The sequence below is a fragment of the Phaethon lepturus genome, unplaced genomic scaffold (assembly GCF_000687285.1).
Source record: "Phaethon lepturus isolate BGI_N335 unplaced genomic scaffold, ASM68728v1 scaffold52455, whole genome shotgun sequence".
NCBI lineage: Eukaryota > Metazoa > Chordata > Aves > Phaethontiformes > Phaethontidae > Phaethon > Phaethon lepturus.
The window spans coordinates 4,139-6,896 of NW_010543681.1; the positions used below are offsets into that span (position 1 = coordinate 4,139).

The following is a 2,758-nucleotide window of genomic DNA, read 5'->3' on the forward strand; positions in this document are numbered from 1 at the left end:
TTAGGTGAAAATTATGCCTCTTTTTGTATGCATTCTACAGTGTTGATATTATTCCTTCATTTAGGGTGATCTTGGTGGAAAACGCATATTGCAGAGAAGATGGACATCATTTTTAAAATCCCGCCTTTCCTGTTCCATTCCAGAATTAAACTTCCATTTCGATATTGTCCAGGACATCTTTTTACTTAGGAGAAGAAAGTGGCAGGACAGCATATTCTATGGAATTTTTTCCCAGCAATGGTGAGATAGAGAGCTACGTATGCTACTAAAGCTTGCAATGAACTGAGTAAGGGTTCTCACTTCTGTATTAATAGCTTGAGTGCAGCCTTTTGGCTTTAACTCGGAACAAGAAGCTACCAGCTACTTACGCTGCATGTTTTAATGGACCACATTTGTTCTTCTTACAGCTTGATCCAGCTGAGCAAACATTATCATCTGAAACAAAATGTTTTTGGTTCCCGGGCCAAAGCCTTCAATTAAAGACTAACCAAAAGCTTCTCCTAAGCCAAATTTTGAGAGTTATGTTTTCTCTAGTTGGATAGTGGGGCAATTAAAACTAATTACATATAAAATTACATAATTACATACACAAAGCCCTGGATTCTTCTGGTCTTTATAGCACTAAAGGAAATAGCTGACATTTCAAGGTACAGAATTATTACCCTGTTCCAAAAGAAGTATCTGTCATGGCCTGCTTGTGTAATGTAATGTTCTGTGAAAATGAAAACTGAACTCCAAACACAGACCTTACAAGTTTTAGGGTGAACTAGCTTTTTCTTAATGCCTTGGCTAATGAAGAAAAACAACACAAAGTGTATCAAAACTTTACATGTCAAAAAATACCAATGACAAAGTAGCCATGAGTAGGTAATCCTCATGTTTTAGAAAAGCATCAGAATTATCAGAATGCAGCACAGTCAACACTGTCTGCCTTAATCTGCTGCCACCTATTTACCTGTCAGTTTATACCCACTGGACCTTACATGAGTTTTATTTCTGGTTATGGCAGGTTGGGTTCAATGTGTCCTAAGATAGGAATTTGTAGCACGTTTATTCCTTTAGGTGTGGCAAAGAGACTTAGACTTGGTACTCACTGGTAGATCTGTAATCATATCAGTGCCTGATCCAGACACTCCTAAGAGTCTACCTAAATTTTCAGTCATTTTGAAAAGCGTTATAATTGGTGGCAAAGAGGGAAAGTATTGTGGTTTTCAATGAGATGAGTTAAAAAGATTAGAAGAATAACTAATGGTCTGTGTCAGAAGTGTGGAGCCAAAGGGAGGAGAATCTGGTCAAAACGTTGATTACCATAATACTTGGGTTCATCTGTCTGCTTACAAAGAAAGGTTGTGAAAAGGTCCTCATTCTCTAAGTTGTTTCAATTTACTTGACGGCGGTTACTTGATTTTTAACAAATTTAACGTGTTTAATACCATCTTGTATGAATGTCTTTGTTTTATTCTTTTCTTAGTGAATCATGAAAACTGCAACAGAGAAGTATTTTTAGTGTTAGGTCTCTTTTGACTAATCCTGAAAAGAAGAGAGCAGTGTGCACTGTGGAGATTGGGTTATTTTACAGTATTTCTTTCTATATAAAAGCCAATAAAACTTGCTTTTATTTTGTGTGTTGTTTTGTTTGTTTGTTTGTTTTCTTCTAAGGGGAAGATTAGACATATCGGCTGTTTGTGCATACAGTATGAAAAATATTCAGGAAGTCTTCTCCAAAGGAAACTACAAAGGACCTGTAACTGTAGAACATTCCCCTGTTAAGTGGATGGTATATAGGGGAGAACTGCCAGTTCCACGTCCTGGTGCTGTAAATACGAATTTACGTGTTCTAATTAAAGAACAGTCTCTGGATTACCTCTTTTTGGTAGCAAATAATTAGCTCATGTTTTACCAATATAAATGCAGTGTTTATAATCAGCGAAGAGATACCTTCTTTCTCATTCCATCACATGAAGGTTCCTAGAAAAGCTGCTTTGCTTACATTTCTGCTCCAGAAGAGATGTGGGGTTATTAGCTAGTTCATAAAGTGTGAGAAGAATAATGATTTTATCTTTTGAAGATAAGTAGAAATAATTGAATATTTAGAAACAAATACACCTTTTTTATATACCTTGGTGAGATGTAAAAGCAATTGTAATCATGTTTGTTATGTTTTGTTTCTAGTGCATCGATAATTTTGCCCGGAGTATTGGGTATAATACTTCCTCTGACTTGCCTGACAAAGTTTTGCAGTTTGTAAGAGATCACCCTCTAATGGATAATTCTGTAAATCCAATTGGTAATCAACCGGTGCTACTGAAGAGAGGTTCAAACTACACCAGGATTGTTGTAGACAGAGTAACTGGCCTAGATAAACAAACATATGATGTTTTGTTTCTAGGAACAGGTAAGTGCATTTGTTCTAGGAAAAGACACTATACTCTTATACATATTTTGTTCCAGAATTTTTTTCTGATACTTCAAAAAAATAAAAGTATTCATCAGATCTGTTTGAAGTTTTGCATTCAGAAGCTCGTCTTGCTAGTTTAATATTTTCATCCCAGTTAGATTAAATGTGTTTGGTTTGTTGGGCATTAAAAGGCTCTCTTTAGAAACTTTCCATATCAAAGGAGACTTGACATAATATTTGCAAATTCAGGGATTGTTTGAGGTCTTTTTTTCCCCTGGAAAAAATCGTTGCTTCTCTCTTATTCAAAGAAAAAGTAAGAATTGCTTTGAAGAATTAAAAAAATTCCCTGTGCCCAGGAAT

General features: G+C 35.6%; 1 protein-coding gene across 1 annotated transcript in view; it reads left to right on the forward strand.

The window, feature by feature from the left end:
• LOC104621816 (semaphorin-4E-like) overlaps positions 1-2,758 on the forward strand; it is a gene marked incomplete at both ends in the record, with an annotated part of 8,994 nt that overhangs the window by 3,558 nt on the left and 2,678 nt on the right. Inside the window, 3 exons of the mRNA XM_010288401.1 lie at positions 65-240; positions 1,660-1,816; positions 2,173-2,395. Coding sequence (XP_010286703.1) covers positions 65-240; positions 1,660-1,816; positions 2,173-2,395 — 556 coding nt within the window. The remainder of the gene's footprint in view (positions 1-64; positions 241-1,659; positions 1,817-2,172; positions 2,396-2,758) is intronic.